The following is an 18,148-nucleotide window of genomic DNA, read 5'->3' on the forward strand; positions in this document are numbered from 1 at the left end:
GGAAGTGGGAGTTTTAGTGCTTTCCTCTCATGCATCTGTGTGGGAACATCATATCTGTGGGTGATGGACTAGTGTGTGCCTCGGTTCGTATCAGTAGTTGGAGGTTTTTGAACAAGGCAACCTACACATGCAACTAAAGACTGTGCTGCTGAGCTACAAAACATGTACTCCCCTCACTGATTATTTTTGCCTCACAGAGTGAAATGTTGGTGCATTTTTGTAGCAGGTATTAATCAGACCTGGGACTGCAGGTTATTCCAAGGTTCAGCCTCAGTGAATAATATCACAGCTAGTGTTTCACTGTACATTCGAGGACTGTAAATCTTTGAAAAGGGCTGTAGGTGAATGATCTCCTGCATTTTCAACATTATTAATGATTAGGGTGATGCAATGCAGGACTCGCAGAGGTGGAGAAAGTGTCTGGCGTTGGGTGTGATTTTTAGTGCGGGATCAGGAGAAGACATCTGTGAACGCCACTGAGCCTGCGGATGTGAGTGTGAGCCAAGATGCACATGGAAGTATGTGGTGGTGCAGGTGCCAGAGTGTGTGTGTGTGTGTGTGTGTGTGTGTGTGTGTGTGTGTGTGTGTGTGTGTGTGTGTGTTGTACTTGTATAGCTGCCTTTATGAGGACCCCTACAAATTCTAAGACTATCAGTATGGGGACATTTTCGCTGGTTTCAAGTCAAATAAGGGACACTTCATACTCCAGTTTAGACGTATGAATTTTTCCCTTTTGGCTGTAGTGCTGTTTATCCATCTAGATTGCTGTTATGTGAGTTGTCCAGTTTTGCTTCAGTATAATGGAGCTAAACAGGACCTGCCAAAAGAACCCTAAAAAGAGGGTAACTCAGCAAAGCAATATAGATTAAATAAAACTACGGGTGCCCTTTTATGATTAGGGTTCATATTAAAAATACGTTTAGATTACGCACTTTGTTGTGATAGATAAGGGCAGGTTAAGAGGCTAGGGAATGCATTACGTCAGTGAATGTCCTCTTAAAGATTACGTGTGTGTGTGTGTGTGTGTGTGTGTGTGTGTGTGTGTGTGTGTGTGTGTGAGAAAGAGATTAAAGGGAATACATACAGAGAATCTCTGAGAATACCCCCTCTTTCTTTTTAAAAAGAGTTTCAACTGAACTGTCAAGTAAAATGACACAATCTAGAAAACCATGTCATCTCATATGTTCACTTAGATTTATCTGCTAAATATTTTTCAGAGGCATGTTTTCTTTTTGACTCTGTGTGAGATTGTGTCATGTGTCAGATTGCATGCTTATCCCATGTTCATGTGTAGGTTCTATGCTGGCTGTTTGCCATCCAGCAGGTGGCCTGGCAGCTGGACAGCCTGCCCCATCACGCACACAGTTGTGCCTCATTTGCCTCAGGAGACGCTGCATCCCATTGTGACCCGCTTCCCGGCCTAGAAAGACTGCTGCAAAGTCCTTTCATTTATCATTTTCCTTGTTTTGGTTTTTGAATAGCAGCATGCCATTCAAACAAGATTTAACACGAGCAGTTCTTTTTTTGAGCCACATCAAAACATTATACAAGCAGCATAACCACAAGATATCTTGATGTGAAATAGTAAATATTATCACATTACACGGTGGGGGCAGAGTAATGTGACTCATTGTGAACTCAGTGAACTCATTGTCATGTTCAAGAAACCAGTTCATTCATTTGGTACTAAGAGGTACCGAGTGTGCCAAGAAAACATCCCCCACACCATTAGCTCACTACCATCAGCCTGAATCATTGATACAAGGCAGGATGAGTCTTTCATGTTGTTTACCCCAAATTCTACAATCAGAACTCAAGACTTAGACCAGGCGGTGTTTTTTTTAATCTTCTGTTGTCCAACTTTGGTAACTCTGTTTCAATTATAGCCTCAGTTTCCCGTTCTTAGCTGACAAGAGTGGCACCTGGTGTGTTCTTTTGCTGTGTAGCCCATCTGCTTCAAGGTTTGACATGTTTTGCATTCAAAGATGCTCTTCTGGAGTTGCTGTTGTCTTCCTACCAGCTCTTTGGCATCAATAAGGTATTTTCACCCAGAGAACTGCTGCTCACTGGATATTTTTTCTTTTTCAGCCCATTCTCTATAAACCCCAGAGATGGTTGTGTAGGAAAATCCCAGCAGATCAGCAGTTTCTGAAAGACTCAACATCCAATAACTATGCCACGTTAATTTCAGTGCTCAGTTTGACCTTCAGCAGGTTGTTTTTAACCATGTCTGTAAATGCATTGAGTTGCTGCCATGTGATTGGTTTCATTTAAAAATGATAAATCATTTCATAAGACAGCTCAGTACTTAAGCTTTGAGCAAATGTCACAAACTGCATCGTAATGAACATTTATTTCCAATTAGTCACATAATGAGTGTCGAATAACAAACTTTTTCCTCTACAACCGTTTCCATTTCCTCTACAAACAAGCTGAACAATTAACAAAAAAGTGTTTTTGGTTTCTCACTTGGCTGTAACGCTGTCATGAAGTGTGGATCTGGCAAATGTGTTAGTAGCACATTTTTAGCTTCTCTGGGGACAGGCACATCTATGAATGCTCTGGATATTTGTGAATTCCAGGCTTTGGCAGTGTCCGCAGACAAGCGAGGAGAAATTAGTCCAGCAATGCTTCTTTTAGCTGACCTAACCCAGAGTTATAGATTATAATGTAATAGTAGAATTTATAACCATGACCTAGCTTTTTTTTTCTTGATATTCTCATATTTGAACTGGATGAAGATAATGTGATTCTCTCATGTGCAAACGTGATAACATCTCTCTGCTCACTGCATCTTTTTACTCTTGTTTTCTTCATCAAAATACACATAAAATCACTCAAATTTTGTCCAGTGCTGACCTAAAAATGTATTCAGTTTTGTTTTGTTTTTTAAGACTAGTGCAACCCCATGATGTCTCATGCTCCCTCAACCACTCTTTTACGATTTGAACCCAGTGAATCCTGGCAGTGTCATCTATAAATATGCCTGTGCCACCAGTAAAAGAAAACTCCACTGGTAGAAACACCTTTTTTGGCAAATAATGTTTCTGAACCTAAACTTGACCACCTGAAGCAACTCCAAATCAAAACACCACCACAGGCTTGTAAAGCAAGCGCTAGTCACAAGGGGTGCATTGCTTCATCCAGCTCTCTTCTTACTCTGATTTAACCTTCACAGTGAAACAGGTCAAATCTGGAATCATCAAACCACATGAGCTTTTTCCATTGCTCCAGGGTCCAATCTTTATGTGGCAAACTGAAGCCTGTTTTCCAGATTAGTCTCACTGATGAGTGTTTTTCTTAAGTCTACACAGATGTTTATTGCCAATCCCTTCAGATCTCTTTGCAGTGTATGTGTCGAAATATAGTCGTGAGTTCCATATTTCTTCTTAAAAGATGATAGTTTACCACTATCTTTGAACTGTTATTATAATAGTTTCAGCAGTCTCCTTAGTTGTTTTCATCGTTTAATGCTGGCCAATAATTTAGTTACTCACTGTCCCGTTTAGAGTTAAATAACTTGTTGCCAGCTGAAACATATTAATTAATGCAACCAATGGGTGACTGAGTTTGTAGGACCAAAAGAAGTTACGTTCCTTGAATGCAACTAGTTGTTGTTTATTTATATAACTGAGTTATTATTTTTTCCATATGTAGTAGAGTTGAGTGATCATGTGACTTTAACAAAATATGACAATTAGTAATTTTTGTGAGCTTTTTTTTTTTTTTTTTGGTTTAACTAGCTCACAAAGAAATTTAGGTTACATTTACCAAAGAGAAGTCACACTTCCTCTTTAAAAGCTGGGCTATGGCAGGCAAGCATAGTCCTAACAAGCTGGTTAGTCTTTGTAACAGTGAAGCCGACAGTTTTCACTCTAAAAATGTCCATCCATCCGGTTTTTACCGCTTCTCTGGTTTTGCGACCCGAACCTGGTTAGGCATATCTATATAGATATGCTAATATGCCTGTATATGTAGCAGCCATATGTCTATGCCTATTACGTTTAAATGAATGGGTGTATTAATCTTTTATTCACACCTTTTTTAACTCAACCATTCAACATCATATCACAGTTTTGAATCTTTTTCAAAAGTTTTATTATTTAGACTTCCTTTTTTCAGCTTATTTATAATTCAGTTTGATTATTTATAATTCAGTTTCCTTCTCCTCTCCTCTTTTCTCCTTGACACTGGTGTTTCTTTGAGTCGCATACAAACAAGTATATCTCTGCAGTCTCATCACACCTGGAATTTCTTTGCTTTTGATTCCCTCTCTCTGTTTCTCTGTGCCCTCAGTGTGTGCATCTCGCTGCCAGAAGTTCTTGATCTCACGGGTGGGGGAGGACTGGATCTTCCTCATTCTGCTGGGGCTACTCATGGCTCTGGTCAGCTGGGTGATGGACTATGCCATCGCCTTCTGCCAAGAAGGTAGGAAAGAGATGCATACCAAAAACGAGAGAGAGATGCTTGAAAGACTGGACAGACAGCAAATGTGATGCTGTTCTCACAGGGGCGGCATTAAACCTCGAAGAGTTAGGCTTCATATGAACGGCTAAGAGGTGCATTGTGAAGACAATTTAATTGTGATGAAATATTGGTTCATAATATTTAGAAATCACGGTTTCTATTCACATTTCAAACAAACTGGGATTTTACAAACATCTGTGATGTGAATAGAAACTATACAGTATTTGATACAAAAAATTCCCAAAATCTCACAATAAATTATAATAAACCAGATTATTTTTCCTGACATTTCTTTCCTAAAAGTGTTCAAACAAAACCAAAACTTGTAAAAAATAAAATAAAATGAAAAGGTTGACACATCATTAACTTTAACAAAACACTACTCAGCCATGACTGAGCAAACACGCCATCTTTTCCGCCCATGCTGATGTTTTCCAGCGCATCCTCTCTGAGCATCAGAACATTTTTGAAAAGATCTTTTTTTCAGGTACGAGTGAAGAAAAATAGATGGCGAAATACACAGCTGGCTTAGTTTAGTAGCTTTCGTTTTTTTTCCTCTGTTTTTGAAACTGTAAATTTGCTCGTAGGATGAAAGAGGAGTTGCTGAGGGTGAGGAAATCAAAGGCAGAGATTTGAGGTTAGAGCACAGAGAAGCAGTCGAAGAGAAGAAGAAGAGAAAAGGAGTCACAGAAAATTAATTGGGAATAGTTTTTGACTAGTTTAGTTTTGTACTGCATGATACTGAAATGAAGTTCCTTATATATGTGTGTGTGCAGCACAGAAGTGGATGTACGGTGGACTGGACAGTAACTTGCTTCTGCAGTACATTGCCTGGATCAGCTACCCTGTAGTCCTCATTACTTTCTCTGCAGGATTCACACAGATACTTGCGCCTCAGGCTGTGGGTAAGACATGCACACAGAATGTGGACATAAACATATGTATTTATATTCAAATTCTAATTCATGGTCTTATTTCTGTGTAATTGGCTCTGTAGTGCTCCATAAGGGCTCCAAGGACATGTGCTGTATGTCTTAGTGATTGCATCTGCAGGAAATCCATTAAATATAGCTCTGATGAGATGTGCATACTAAAACTATATGAATATCAATCAGCTTTTCCCCTTACTGTCTCCTCTTGCTCTTCATTTATTCCCCCACCCCCCTCTGTGTAATTGCTTTCTTTCAACTCATCTTTTCTCTGCACTGCATCATCCCACCTGGCATCTTTTCATGTCTCAGGTTCAGGTATTCCAGAGATGAAGACCATACTCAGGGGGGTGGTCCTGAAGGAGTATCTGACTTTTAAGACCTTTGTTGCCAAAGTGATTGGTCTGACCTGCGCGCTGGGTAGTGGAATGCCTCTGGGGAAGGAGGTAGAGAGTTTATTTTTCCCCTAGCCTTCACCCATTAGAGTCTTCTTGGCTTCACAAATTACAACCAATGAATTAAAGGCTTTTTTGTAGGTCTGGAAGATTTAATAATGTTCTCTCTTCTAGTCTCATTAAAGTCAGAGCTGTCAAAATAAAAGTGTGATTTACTGCTAATAGCAGTTACATTTCCCATCCAGGGTGTAATAAAGCAGTTTGAATCTGCATCTGAGCGTGGTTTAATCGTGCAAAGGTTTTTGAATAATGCTCTTGATCTTGGAGGCAGCATGCTCTGCTTAGTCTTTAAGTGTGCTTTTAGTCGTGTCCTGTCTTCTAACGTCTGCCTTTCTCTATCCTCCCTCACAGGGACCCTTCGTTCATGTTGCCAGTCTGTGCGCCGCTCTCCTGAGCAAATTTATGGCTGCTGTTTTTGGTGGGATTTACAAGGTGAGGATGGAGAACAACTGATATGCAGATGTCCCAGCAGACTGCAGCACAGCACTGTGTTTGAGGGCTTTCCGCTTACTTCTATAAAAAGTGTCATGTTATCGTCTGTGATCAAATCTAATTTATGAGTTCTCGTATGTCTGCAGCTCAAGTCCACAAATGTTTTCAGTCAGATTGAGCCTCTGATTTTAATTAAACAGGAAAGCTGTTTTTGGCTCTTTACAATAATTTTTAAAAAAGCTTGAAAAATTGGTGTGAAAACTTTGAAATGTATTTCTGTCTTCTATTCATCAATCATCATCACTAGTTGTTAATTTGACCCCTTTTGTGCTCACATTCAGCTGCAGAGTCACACATGCTGATATTTGTAGTGAGATCTGTTTAGATCCTAACTTTAGCCTCAATATTGGGGAGTGTTTGTTTCCCCAAATTTATGAGTGGGGAAAAGTGAAAGAGCCACTTCCTTACATTACTATCAGAAGCACTACAACAACAGATTCATTGTAAAGATAACTGTCACTGGTCTAAACTGTATGAAGGGTCACTACAGGTCATTGCTGCCAAAGACCAGTCAGTGACCCCCCCCCTGGCAACCTCCAGTCGCTAGGGAAAAATGCGTATTTCCTGGTTGGTCGTGATGTGGTTGCAGGCATTGGCTAGGGTACTATCTGTAGCAAAGAGAGTGCTGCACCAAAACCCTCCTTGTGATTGCTTTTGCCACTAGTTGAGTAAAAGTTGCACCTTTTGAAATGTGTTGGATTTATTAATCCTTTATTTATCCAGGTAAAAAATCTCATTGAGATTAAAAATCTCATTTCCAAGAGAGACCTGGATGAAGTGATGAAGCATAATTTGAAGGCAGGGAGTCTAAAGGGTGCTAGTTTAACTAAGTTAAACTTTTTAGTGCATAACGAGAGCTCGATAACTTCTCACAAGAAGTGGTGGCCCTCCCTCACCTTATCACGCTGCCACTTCAAGACCAGCAGGGGTTTCAGAGGGGCATAATGAGTTACAAATGAACTCGTTAAATTACACATTAGAAAGTGAAGTAAGGATTAATTAATATTTAGTTTTATTTATATAGTTTTAACTCATAACAACAGTCATATTAAGCCACTTTCAATTGTAAGGTAAAGACTATAAGATATAAGATTGGTTGGGAATGGTGGGAAGGAAGAACTCCCCGATAAGAGGAAGAGACCTGCAGCAGAATCAGGTTGAGGAAAGGGCAGCAGATGATATTACAAACTACGAAAAAAAGAAAACACAAGTTAATGATCTTTAGTAGTGGCTTAACATGAACGAGAAGTAAAAAAAAAAAAGTGGTGGGGGGGTTCTTAGTAGTACCTGTGCGATGCTAGCTAAATCACTGTGACTTTTATTTTCTTCAGTAATTAACTAACACAATAAAACAGACCAGTCAGATTTTCATGTATGTTGGAACTTTTTTTTGGAAACCTGGACTGTAAACGTGCCTGTCATTGAAGGTCAACTTCTATTGTTTAAATGTGTTATAGGCTATAAATCAAATGGTAATGACAGTGAACATAAAAGGTTCAGACATTTTCATAGTGCATGTTTGAGGTGTATTTTTTCATTTCTAAAAAAAAATCATTTATATAACACAAGTCAGTGGGTTACATAGTTACAAGATGCAACAAAGTATTGCACTGATCCAATACCAAGTCCCCGAGAATGAGCCTAAAGCTAAACTGAGCTAAACTACTTTATCATTTCTGTGTGTAAACTCAAACCAGCAGACGAAGAGCTTACATGTAAGTGTGTACCACGCTTTGCTGAGAGTGCCACTGATATGTGCACATACACGTTAACTCACACAAGTGGGAGGCAAATAAAGGCAAATGTGGAATAAATCATGTAAATCCTTAAGCCTGTAATTTCATGATTTATCACCTTCCTCCTTATTTGAGTATAATCACTGTGAAGGGCGAATAACACACGCACATGCAGTTTTTATTTGAAAAATCTTTGACATTTCTTCGACTTTCTGCCGTTCCCCAGGACGGACTCTCACCTCCACTCATGTGAGACTTCACCCTGAGCTTCTGTCTATTTCTCCACTGGATACTGTGATGTGCCTCTCCTCCTTGCATCAACAGCCACATCAGCGTGGAGGAAGATAGGCTGCAGTGATGTGAAGGAAGAAAAACACGTGTCAGCACAGTTAGAACGACTCAAATAGTGCAGGGACCACTAAACCTAATCAGTCTGGGAAAATGTTAATTCAGTTCACAGTAAAATCAGGATTGTTTGCTGAAGCTCATTCGCTGCTTGTTTGGGTCTGCTTGCTTTGAATAATAACTTGGATGTCTTCCAGGAGGAAGATAAAAAAAAACATACATTTAAAAAAAGGTAACCACTACACTCACACATGTCTGTCCTCTTTTCACTTTTACTGCTAAAGGAAGAGCCCTTTGAAGGAAGCAAGGTACGAATGCATGACTCGGATAGTTTCTTTATTTCCAATCCCATCAACATTAATTCAAGCTGTCCATTTGAGAGCTGAGACAGATTGATGTCTTTCCATTTGTCTGCGCTGTGCTAGATTCTGTTCAGTGAACCATCGCAGAGAGGCATCATTCTGTGTTGCTTTTGCTTCGACACAAACATCTCATTTCATGATTTCAACCCTCAATCATGGTTTTTCAGTTATAGCCTCCCATCAAACTCCAATCATATATAAGTAATCTTGTCGAATGTGTGCAAACAGCAGCTTTGCAGTCAAACTGCTGCGTTTGTAAAATAAAACTGGTTCTGGATGTACGTTTGTGGCATTTGCAAATAAACGTGCACCTCTTGGGATTTGAATGTGTGTGTATTTGCTTGAATGCACTGCTCTGCGTGTATTGGTATGTGCGTGTATCTGACCCTTGTTGGACAGAATGAGTTGAGGAACACGGAGATGCTGTCGGCTGCCTGTGCGGTGGGTGTGGGCTGCTGCTTTGCTGCTCCTATTGGAGGTAAGTCAACACGACTGTAGCCTCTGATTGAACTGGATTTAATTATGTGAGACATTTACAGGAGCTAATTAGATGAAGAGAATATTTACCCCACTAGCAGCCGAAGATGCCAGTCTTAGCCAGTATATTTGTCTAAATCCAAGGTTCTCAAAGTCTGACTCTCAGTCTAATGGCTGTCCATAGGAAGGAATATTGCGCATTTCATTCATTAACAGCTTATGTCATCCTATGATACAGCAGCACATAACAAGCCCAACTCTTCTCTCCAGCTTTAGCACTTTTCTTTTAATGCTTGATGTCAAAATGCATGTTTTTAGGCTACACGTGAACATGCCATGAGGTTAAAATATTTATTAATACAGTTGTGGTCAGACATTTACACATACTCATCATGGCTATGACAGTCATGCTAATTTTGGCCTTTTAATGATTTCTTTGAACTGTACTGTTTTTTTACAGAGTGGAGTGAGTGTACGGCATACACCGTTTCTAGCTAAAAAAAAGTCTGCAAACACTCCTCTTCAAATGCTCTTTTCAAGCTTTGCTGGAGTTTTAACCTCTTCAGACCTTTTCCTCTCCTTCACGCGCTCCTTAATTGGGTGAAGTTGAGCCAGAAACTTTGCTCTATTTGTCATTTAGTTAGGAGAACTTAATTGGTAGACTGACACGTTCTGGTCTTCTCCAGGATCCCAATTAACCATATTACACACAGCATTTTAAATTGGGTTGTAACCACAAAACAACCCATCTTATACAGCCACATATAGATTAAGATATGTGTAACACCATATTTGGTCCTGAGGGTACACACGTCTTCTTTTAGGTGCTCCACTTTGATTGATTGATTGATTGATTGATTGATGGGCTTAAACCCACATGACTATATGACCCAACCTACTGTATGTATGCCTCTTTGGCTTTATATGTGTATTTGAATGATCACTTATTTTGTTTTTCTTTTTACTACTTAATACCAATCCTCTTTAACTGCTGTCGGCAACATATTTATTTTGATAGACCGCCACAGCTCTAACAGTGAAGTCAGCACTGCTGAAGTTTTAACACCTTCAGCTCTTCCGTTCTCACCGTTTTAGCAGACTAAACCTTCCTCATACTGATAAATTAAGTTGGCTTCAAGTTCAAATGTAAATCTACCGTATTCACTGATGGTTAATATACAGTCCCATGTGAAACTACATTAAAACTTTAAAAACTGCTTTTCATTCAGAGAAGCAAACTCTGTCAGCTGCCAAATGCTCATGTGTCCATGAATGTTAATGTTTCCTGTAACTTTAGATAACCCTTTGAGCATTGTTATCAACTTTTACTTGATCAACTCTTTAAATTACTTTGAAAGTGATCTAAATGATATTTTATAATACTAATGCACCAAACTATAACATGAAAACAGTGAGGAATTGTTGTACTTAGCGTTAAACATACAGATAATTCTCAAATTTGTGGTGCTTTTGGCGACTTCGAGCAGCTGAGGAGCTTCTGCTCTGCAGGAGCTGATAGGGATCAACGTGGGTTAAAAAAGAGTGATTATTAGATTTATGTCTTTAAATGGATGACGTTGTGTCTTAGTGGTCCTGTTTAACTGTTGGCTGTTGATACTTGTGGTGCAGCGGGGATTAGGATTATGTTTTCTCAAGGGTGAAGATCATAATCATCCACATTAGAGCCACGTTAAAATCCTCAGATTAAAGTGGTTTTCCGTGGATGCTCACATGATGAATCATACTTGGTATCACTCGGTGGTTGTTCTGCATTCGACTGCATCTTACCATCTTCTTCAACAGATGGACTCGCCCACTTATGCAAATGCTAAAATTTCCATTTTTTTCCCCTGAGAACTTCAAGTACTTCTCGACCTTTGCTCTAATTGTTGATTATTAGGGTGAATTTCCATCTTCTGCTTCATTATAAGATTTTTTGTTAGACCTTATTTTCTTCTTTCTTAATTGACGTTCTTCATGAGTCGGGTTGTTCAGAAGGTTTTAATTGTCGTGTGAATTCACTTCTGTGTTTGAAATTTGCTTGCTAAATAAAGGTGCCCATTCTTTCACAGCGGTTTGAATAGAGTGACATGTTCTTTAGCATTTTAATCTATGCTTAATGACAATGACAAGACTAATAAAAGCTGTAAAGAGGACCTTAAGTTATAATTATTTTGATCAATGTCTTCTCGTCTGCATCATTTGAGCCATATAGAATGGATGCTTGTGGCCACAAGCGACAAGAGGAACTTGTTTTTGGGGCGTGATTGACACCCTGTCTCATTTATTTAGAACGACTAGACAAACTCATACTGACAACAGTACAGTATGTACTGCACATTCACCGAGACACGATTCATGTAGCTGTGTGGCATTTCCAAACAAGCAAACAAACAGGTCCTGCGAGTTAGAAATCTTTGTTGGGTTTTTTGCAAAATGCTGAAAATCCATGAGAAAATAACAAAAGATTATAGCCGTGATGATCAGAGCTGAAGTATTTAATTGATTCACTGAGTCACTGAAGCTAAATATGCAGCTACTGTGGTATTTTTGTGTTTTTCTAAAATGTTATAGACTACATGAATCAGTTAAGGAAGGTCACGATTTATAGAGATCATCTGATAGTTAAATAATTATAAGGTGAAAGCCTGAGAATAGCTCTTTGCTAGAATATCTGATATTAAAATAAAGTTGAGAATTTGCTGCTTTCTTGACTGCAGTTGGGCTCTGGGAACGGCTCACTCTCTGTATGTATGTTTGTGCGTTGCAGGGGTGCTGTTCAGTATTGAGGTCACGTCAACATTTTTTGCTGTGAGGAACTACTGGAGGGGCTTCTTCGCTGCCACCTTCAGCGCCTTCATATTCAGAGTGCTTGCTGTCTGGAATCAGGAGGAAGGTAAAGTACAAAACAGAAACAGACTCTTCCAGGTCTGTTTCAAGAAAAATATCATAATATGCAATTAAACGAGTTAATTTAAACTCACCGACCCTTTCATTAGGTACATCTATTCAACTGCTCGTTAAAATAAATCTAATCAGCCAGTCACGTGGAAGCTACTCAGTGCATTTAGGTATCTAAACATGGTCAAGACGACCTGCTGGAGCATCAGAATGGGGAAGAAAGGTGATTTAAACAACTTTAAATGTTGCATGTTTGTCAGTTCCAGACTGATGCTCAGAGTACTTCAGAAACTGCTGATCTACACAGTCCACACAACTACCTCTAGGGTTTACAGAAAATGGTCTGAAAAAGCAAAAAAATATCTAGTGAGAGGCAGTTCTGTGGGCGAAAATGCCTTGTTGATGTCAAAGGTCAAAGGAGAACGGCCTGAATGCTTCAAGCTGACAGGAAAGCAACAGAAACCCCAACAAACACTTATTACAACCAAGACATACAGAAGAGCATCTCGGAAATTTACATCATGTCAGTCATTGAAAGAGAGCGCTGAAGCAGCAGAAGACCACACCAGGTGCTGCTTCTGTCAGCTAAGAACTGGAAACTGAGGCTACGATTTACTCAGGCTCACCAAAACTGGACAATAGAGGATTGGATAAATGTTGTCTAGTCTGATTTATCTTAATTTCTGATGTGACCTTCAAATCATAGGGTTAGAATTCAGCATGGACAACATGGAAGCATGGCTCCATCCTGCCTTTTATCAGTGATTGAAGCTGGTGGTGCTAGTGTAATAGTCCTTTCTCTACTGTCTTTGCGCACGACACCACGGCCGACCTGAACATTGTTGCTGATCATTTCCACCATGTCACAAAACTCAAATCATCTCAAAATTATTGTCCCTGAACATGACACTAAGTTCATTGTACTCAGATGACCTCCTTTGGGATGTGGTAAAACAGGGGATTCACATCATGATGGATCAGGATCATCAGGACATGATCAGGATGTGTAGCTGACAAACCCACAGCTACTGTGTGATGCTATCATGTCATGCGAAGTGTTTCCAGCACCTTGTTAAATCTCTGCCATTAAGAATTAATGCATTTCTGAAGGCCAAAGTGGATCTCTTTCATATAAAAGGGTGAACTTAATCGAAAAGGGAACCCCTTTCCAATTCAATTTAACAAGTTACTAGGTGTACCTAACATGGTGGCTACTTTAATGAGACTCTATATAAAATGTAATTCAGTATATATAAGTATATCTTTAAGAGGCGTGATGAGGTAAGTGGTTGTCTTTAGTGGTTCAGTTTAAAAGCCAGTTTTCATTCATAACAGATTGCTGTATAGCAGAGTGAGAACAGTCTTCTTTTTCTCAGAGACCATCACTGCTCTCTTTAAGACCCGTTTCCGTCTGGACTTCCCGTTTGACCTTCAGGAGCTGCCAGCCTTTGCCATACTGGGGTGAGTGTGTTTCTCTGGACTGGCGCCACATTAAACGGAGCCCTGATCCCCAAGCAGCTTCTGTTACTGAGGAGATCTGAGCTCCTTTTCTGCCGTTCTCCCAAGTCTTTTAAGAGTCTGAAGGTTGATTTGTATTCGATGAACGGGGCATGAAATTAACTTTTTACTCTGCTGATTACAAGCAGAGGCTCGGTCCAGATCAGAACGTGCCAAATGTGATTTGTTTGATGTATCTTCATGGAGAGAAACGATGAATTAACATCGGTTGGCTTCCTTGAAAAGAGCTTCCAACTGTGACTGACTTAACCAGGCATAGCAAAACTGTAGCTTTGTTTCATTTGTGGTAATTCTTTTTCCATGTGGCTGCTTTTGTTTTGCACCACAATGCTGTTCTGTTTTACCTTCAACAGGCCAAACAAGCCGTGTCTCTGTGTGTGTGTGTGTAGGATTGCGTGTGGTTTTGGGGGAGCTCTGTTTGTCTACCTGAACCGGCTGATAGTCGAGTGCATGAGGAAGCAGAAGACAATTAACAAGTTCTTGCTGAGGAAGTAAGTATCTCACCCCAGTCTTACACAAAATCATTAAACATTTGTAGATTCATAGACCCAACGTCCCCTTGCCCAGCTTAAAGGAACAGTTTGACATATTTGGAAATTACTCACAGAGTTTGATGAAACGATTAATACTGCAACTGCTAGCAGAAAGCTAGCTTAACTGAGACTGGAAACAATGACTGTGGATCTTTCACAGGGTACTGAAACTAGCTAACCAACTCATCTAAAGCTGACTAATGTATAACATCGTTTTTTTCATGCTCTTACTCTGAGGCACAAACTGTCTCACAAACTCACAAACCTGCTGTGAGTTGTACACACACTTTTTCCCTCATCCATCTTCTTTCAGCTGGTCCCTTTATGAGGCTCTAAAGCACTTCATCTGCTTCCATCTCACCCTGCACTTAGCATCCTGTCACACTAACCCTCTGCATGTCCTCCTTCGCCACATCCATGAATTCTTTACCAGACATGTCCACTGTCCCTCATCTGCACATGTCCAAACAATCTCAGCCTTGGCTCTCTAACTTTGTCTCCAAACCACTGATTTACACATTTCTAATTCTGTCCATCCTGCTCACTCCCAGCTCTGCCACCTCCAGCTCAGCCCTCTGTCTTTTTATCAGGTCTCACTACCATCTTGTAAAGCTTTTCTTTAACTCTTGCTGCTGTTCTTCTGTCACAAATCACCCCTGAAACTCATCTCCACCCTCTCCACCCGGCCTGCACTCTCATCTTTGTCTCTCTTGTGTGCAGTCCTTTGCTTTGAATGGCTGACCCCAGGTATTTCAACTCCACCTTCACTACTTATGCTTCACTGCTACACAAGTTACATCTGCCTCCCTCTCATCTACATACGTATATTCTGTCTTACTTCTACTGACTTTCATTCCTCTTCTCTACGGAGCATACCTCCACCTATCCAGAGTTTTCCGGCTGCTTCTTACTCTCACTACAGAACACAATGTCATCTGCAAACATCAGAGTTCACAGAAAGTCCTGCCTGACCTCATCTGTCAACCTATCCAACATCACTGCAAACAAGAAGGGCCTCAGAGGAGATCCCCGGTGTAATCCCACCCCCACCTCCTCATACATGTCCTACACCACCCTCACATACTTTTCTCCCACTCCACAAAGACACAGTGCAATTCCCTGTTACCTCCTCAAAGCAAACACTGGATCTGTATGAATTCATACTGCTGCTCATTGATCGTCAGCTCTCTTCTCAGCCTAGCCATACTTTCATAGTATGCCTCATCAACTTTTTCCCACTGTAGTTACTATAGCTCTGCACATCCTGCTTGTTCACGAAGGTACCAGTACACTTAATCTCCTTATCTGGTTAAAAGGTCCACTACCCTCTCTTCTAGACATCTCCATAGTCCCAGAGTGCCGTGCTTCATCTTCTTCAAAGCTGCTGTCAGTTCATCTTTATTGGTCTCTGCACTTCCTAATTCACTACCTTTCCTCCATCCGTCCTCATCACTCTCATTTTCTTCATCATCTCCTCAAAGTATCATTCTTCCCGCTCAACTATTTTCACTTTTATCCATACAAAACTAAAGTTTTACAGCATATGAAGAAAGTCTTTCAAATAACTTATTGTAAAACAGCAACTTTTCAGGTTGATGTTTTGACTTGTGTACAAAGGAGCCAAATAAAGACAAAGCTTGTAAATCTAGGAGCTTTGAGTGCAAGGCTAGCTGTTTCCAACATAGACTGTATGTAAAAGATGGACATGGCAAGTGTCGGCTCATTTGGAAGCCTCAAGCTGAGCATTTTTGGGTGTCACCATCTGTGGGAACTGGGAAGCTATAAAATGAGTATCATGTTGTATTCAAGAGGACATAAACTAGTGACTGAAATCATAAATTCATTAGGCATTTTACTACAAGCTTAATTTTCCACTAGTCTTTTTTACAACCCTCTGTGGGAAATAGGGGGGGAAAAAGCACTTTGTGTTGTTTTTTTTATTTTCAGACTGCACTGTTCTGTCCGTCATATATATATAATTATACTCTTTAGTTTCCAGTCTTTATACTCAGTTAAGCTATCATCTGTTGGCTTTAACTTCATATTTAACAAACTGAAATAATAACAGTATTATGATCTTCTCATCTTACTCTGCCTTAAAACCAATAAGCATATGTCAGATATTAAAGACACATCTAAAAACACAACCACACACACTGACACATTTTAGCTGGTTAAACTCTAACTAAACACAAGGATCATGAACATCCTGCCCATGTGCTCCTATGCTTCTATTTAAAATTGGCCTCACACTCTATGTCACAAAGCTAATGTAGTCCTGGGAAATGTAGGTAAATCTCTTGTATGAATTGGGTCGGTTTCACACACGTCATCGGGAGCTATTTATACACTATCTCTCTCTTTCCACACCACCAAGAAACTAGGTATGCACATACAGTGTGTCAAGCACACTCATTAATGACCCCACAGTCCATCTCTTCCTGTCAGGCGTCTGGTGTATCCTGCGCTTGTCACCCTGCTGATCTCCACACTCACGTTCCCTCCGGGCTTCGGACAGTTCATGGCTGGACAGGTGAAAAAATACTTTCACACTCCTTTGACAGTATGGAAGCATGCGATGACTGTTGTGAGATGATTGATGGTCATTTTAAATGAAGCCTACATAAAGGCTTCAAGAGGGCTTAAAGGCTATTCCCAAAGCACGGGGACAGATGTAGTCTAATCACTGGGAATCAGAAAAGGAAGACTGCAGCAAGATCTTAATTTTTATTTATATATAATTTTTTTTATTTATTTCAGCAGTGTAACTCTGTATCTGGGAGTGGAGTGGGGATGCTCCAGAACTTTTCTTCAGTATTAAAAGCAGCTGTCAGTTCAATTCTATTTCATTTTTATCGCACCAAATCACAACAACAGTTGCCTCAAGGCACTTCATATTGTAAAGTAACAATCCCAACAATCAGAAGACCCCCTACGAGCAAGCACTTTGCAACAGTGGGAAGGAAAAACTCTCTTTCTACAGGAAGAGATAGGAGAACGACAGGAAAAAAGACACACTGTAGAAGTCACATATTATTATTATTATTATTAAATAATTATTAAATACAAAGTGATGTATAAACACATAGTGAGTAAAAAGAGATGAAGAAGAAGCACTAGGTCCATCATGGGAAGCCCCAGCAGGCTAGGCCTATTGCAGCATAACTAAGAGAGGATTCGGGGTTGCCATACGCCTAACGATCTGCTTTTTTAAAAACAGTTTTGAGCTTAATCATAAAAGTAGAGAGGGTGTCTGTCTCCTGAATCCAAACTGGGAGCTGGTTTCACCTCCCATTGTACTTTTAAACATTCTAGGGGCCACAAGTAAGCCCACTGTCTGAGACTGAAGTGCTTTTTTACGGTGATATTGTAATAGGATATCTCTAAGATAAGATAGGCCTGATTATTCAGGATCTTTTGAGAAGAAGGACGTTAGAATTGATTCTGGATTTAAAAGGGAGCCAATGAAGAGAACCCACTATGGGACAAATATGTGCTCTCTTATACTGTAAAGTACACACAATTGTATGCAGTTTAAACAGAGCTGATAATAGTTCATAATTCAGTCATGTCAGATCAATTCACGCATTTATTTTACAGAGCAGTTACACATCTAATCCAGCAGTCGCCAAACAGCTATCACCACTCTTCTATACGCAGAGCTGTTGAATTTGTGTGGGAGGACTTTTTACCTGGATGTCTATCCTAACATTTGTGCAGCTTCCATAAACAGCTGCTAAATGTAATCACAGCACTTTGAATGACATTGAGAACTTTAATCTCCTTAAAATCCTTCCTCATAAAAAAAATGACAAAAACGGTCAGCACTTGGCCATGAAACTGCTCGTGAGTCAGTTTTGTGGTTACTTCTCAGTCTATTGAGATGATTTTGTGTGTAAAAGGGAAAAAAAGTGTAATCTTTGGTGTAATTTG

General features: G+C 39.9%; 1 protein-coding gene across 1 annotated transcript in view; it reads left to right on the top strand.

Annotated features, from left to right (window-relative positions):
- The window catches only part of clcn2a (chloride channel, voltage-sensitive 2a), a 60,384-nt gene that overhangs the window by 25,663 nt on the left and 16,573 nt on the right, over nucleotides 1-18,148 (top strand). Inside the window, exons 3-12 of the mRNA XM_082512163.1 lie at nucleotides 4,297-4,428; nucleotides 5,244-5,372; nucleotides 5,709-5,842; nucleotides 6,203-6,283; nucleotides 8,709-8,732; nucleotides 9,186-9,264; nucleotides 12,034-12,159; nucleotides 13,541-13,625; nucleotides 14,072-14,173; nucleotides 16,664-16,748. Of these exons, the coding sequence (XP_082368289.1) occupies nucleotides 4,297-4,428; nucleotides 5,244-5,372; nucleotides 5,709-5,842; nucleotides 6,203-6,283; nucleotides 8,709-8,732; nucleotides 9,186-9,264; nucleotides 12,034-12,159; nucleotides 13,541-13,625; nucleotides 14,072-14,173; nucleotides 16,664-16,748 (977 nt within the window). The remainder of the gene's footprint in view (nucleotides 1-4,296; nucleotides 4,429-5,243; nucleotides 5,373-5,708; nucleotides 5,843-6,202; nucleotides 6,284-8,708; nucleotides 8,733-9,185; nucleotides 9,265-12,033; nucleotides 12,160-13,540; nucleotides 13,626-14,071; nucleotides 14,174-16,663; nucleotides 16,749-18,148) is intronic.

This window comes from Aulonocara stuartgranti (assembly GCF_965226115.1).
Source record: "Aulonocara stuartgranti genome assembly, chromosome: 18".
Classification (NCBI taxonomy): domain Eukaryota; kingdom Metazoa; phylum Chordata; class Actinopteri; order Cichliformes; family Cichlidae; genus Aulonocara; species Aulonocara stuartgranti.